Source organism: Sinocyclocheilus grahami, unplaced genomic scaffold (assembly GCF_001515645.1).
Source record: "Sinocyclocheilus grahami isolate Dianchi unplaced genomic scaffold, SAMN03320097.WGS_v1.1 scaffold58.1, whole genome shotgun sequence".
In the NCBI taxonomy this organism is placed as follows: Eukaryota; Metazoa; Chordata; class Actinopteri; order Cypriniformes; family Cyprinidae; genus Sinocyclocheilus; species Sinocyclocheilus grahami.
In genome coordinates, this window is record NW_015505237.1 from 751,569 (window position 1) to 753,818 (window position 2,250).

A 2,250-nucleotide genomic window follows, 5' to 3' on the forward strand; every position below is an offset into this window, starting at 1 on the left:
CTATCGGTAAGCCCCTCCCCTCGAACGCAGATGAGCCAATGGCAGTCGAGTATCAGTTGCACGGGGAGTGGAACTCGGACATCTGTAGGTTTCAGTGCCATTGAGAAACATGGGAAGATCCGAAGCTCGCATCGGTTTTATGGGGTTTATGCTTCAAAAACGGAAAAACGATGTGCCTGGGGTACTTGTAGCAGTAATTCCAGGTATCCTGAGAGGATAGGCAATGGAATTTATTTATTCTATTTCCTAAACCAAACAAAACGGAGCAAAATATCCCAAAGCATTCACCCCCAATCCCAGTGAAGACAAAACAGTTTGTTTTCTGGTTGTCAAAACTCATATTGCTTTAGTGAATGATTATTTTTTTAGTACATAACAGGAAATATGCATATTTTAAAAATAGACCACAGTAATCATTAAAGGGATAGTTCACCCAAAAATGAAAATCCTGTCATAATTTACTCACCCTCAAGTTGTTTCAACCCTTTGTAAGTGTACGGTACTTCTTCTGTTGAACACAAAAGAAGATATTTTGGAAGAAAAAAAAAAGTTGATGGTCCCCATTGACTTCCATAGTATTTTTTCTATACCCATATTCTTCAAAATATCTTCTTTTGAGTTCAACAGAAAAAAGAAATTCGTACAGGTCTGGAATAACTTGAGCGTGAATAAATGATGACACAATTTTCATTTTTGGGTGAACTATCCCTTTAAGCTCTTTAGAAATTGCCATCATTTATAGTCAATAAACTAAATTAAACATTGACTAATTAAATGTTTTTCGTTTTATTTTAAGTGAAACTTCTACTTTTATATTATAGCTAATTTAGCTTTTTGTGAACTTAAGTTGTAAAAAAAGATTATTCTAACCTACATTAAGTACTATTTTGGCTTACGTTTAGTAAGTATGGTATAATCTTTATAATAAATGTTTTTACTTTCTTTGAAGATAAACATTTTGGGGACTTTTTAAGAACTTAACCTAAATATAATTTGAGAAAACTATTGTAAGCCAACTACAACCACATTTGGCTTAACAAATTTTATTTTAATAGTATTTTTTTTGTTTTTTTAAAGTTGGTTCAAAGTATAATTTTTTTTCCAGTGTACCGGGCCTTTGAGATCTCTCACTTGGCTGTCAGACAGACTCTTGTAGTAACATGGTCTGCTCTTTTTCCTGTTTGAGGACCATTAAGTCTTACCATGACCCTTCACATGCCTCTCATGTGATGGGATTTTCAAACATTCTTCTAGAATCACGACAAATCAGATAGCTTGAGGTGCTTAATTTCTATCCTTCTCTGCCTCTTCCTACACTCTGCATTCGAGTGGAAATCTGTGCTTTGCTTCGGGAGACTCAGCTCCATTCATGTGTGCTGCAACATCTGTTGTCATAACTCTCCCTCGCAGCGTCACTAGCGTGCAGGGCTCATGTTTCAGTATGTCATCATGATACGCTCGGCAGACTGGCATCACATTGCCTCCCTCTCTAACTGGGACTCGCCAGGTTTTATTTACTTTCACTTCTACAAACAGGCCAGTTACAAACTCAAGCCTGACCTCCGGCTAGTAACGCACATCACACACTGAGATTTACGACATTTCTCCTGAGAACGGCACATCACTGGTGGAGTATTGCCACAGACATCACATTTTTGACGTACAAATAATATGACAAATGATGGCGACTCACATTTTTTTGCAATGCGGGCACTTGGCCAGTGTATTGAATCGGAGCTCCATCCACTGCAAAAACAAGGAGAGTTGAGAAAGAGGTTACTTCTACAGTAAGCAAACACACAGCAGGACAAATCATTTTCAAATCTACACCAAACTTGATTCCAGCGGTCAGTGCATAACATTCAATATTAGTTTAAATGGCTACTGATAAATGATTCAAACAACTAGCAAATCTTTTGGAGACGATTTCAGTGAATAAATTGACATGTATAAAGGAATATATTAGGAGAATTAGTGGATTTAACCCTGTACAAAGGCAAAAAGCAGTTAAAAAATTTAATTCTTTAAGATTGTAACAGAAGATCTCACAGAAACCATGTAAACCAAATTTTTTTGTTGCTGCATCTTGCCTCTGTAGGCTACAAGGAGTTATGATCATTTGAGTCCCAGGGCTCCAGACAAAAATATACAACTTTACCTGAAATAAAAATCTTTTGTAACATTATACACTATACCATTCAAAAGCTTGGAGTCAGTATAATGGGGGGGGGGGGGGGGGGGGAATTTAGG

General features: G+C 37.0%; 1 protein-coding gene across 1 annotated transcript in view; it reads right to left on the reverse strand.

Annotated features, from left to right (window-relative positions):
• The window catches only part of LOC107584351 (type 2 phosphatidylinositol 4,5-bisphosphate 4-phosphatase-like), a 9,413-nt gene that overhangs the window by 4,185 nt on the left and 2,978 nt on the right, over nt 1-2,250 (reverse strand). The window contains exon 4 of the mRNA XM_016270927.1: nt 1,694-1,746. Within this exon, the coding sequence (XP_016126413.1) occupies nt 1,694-1,746 (53 nt within the window). The remainder of the gene's footprint in view (nt 1-1,693; nt 1,747-2,250) is intronic.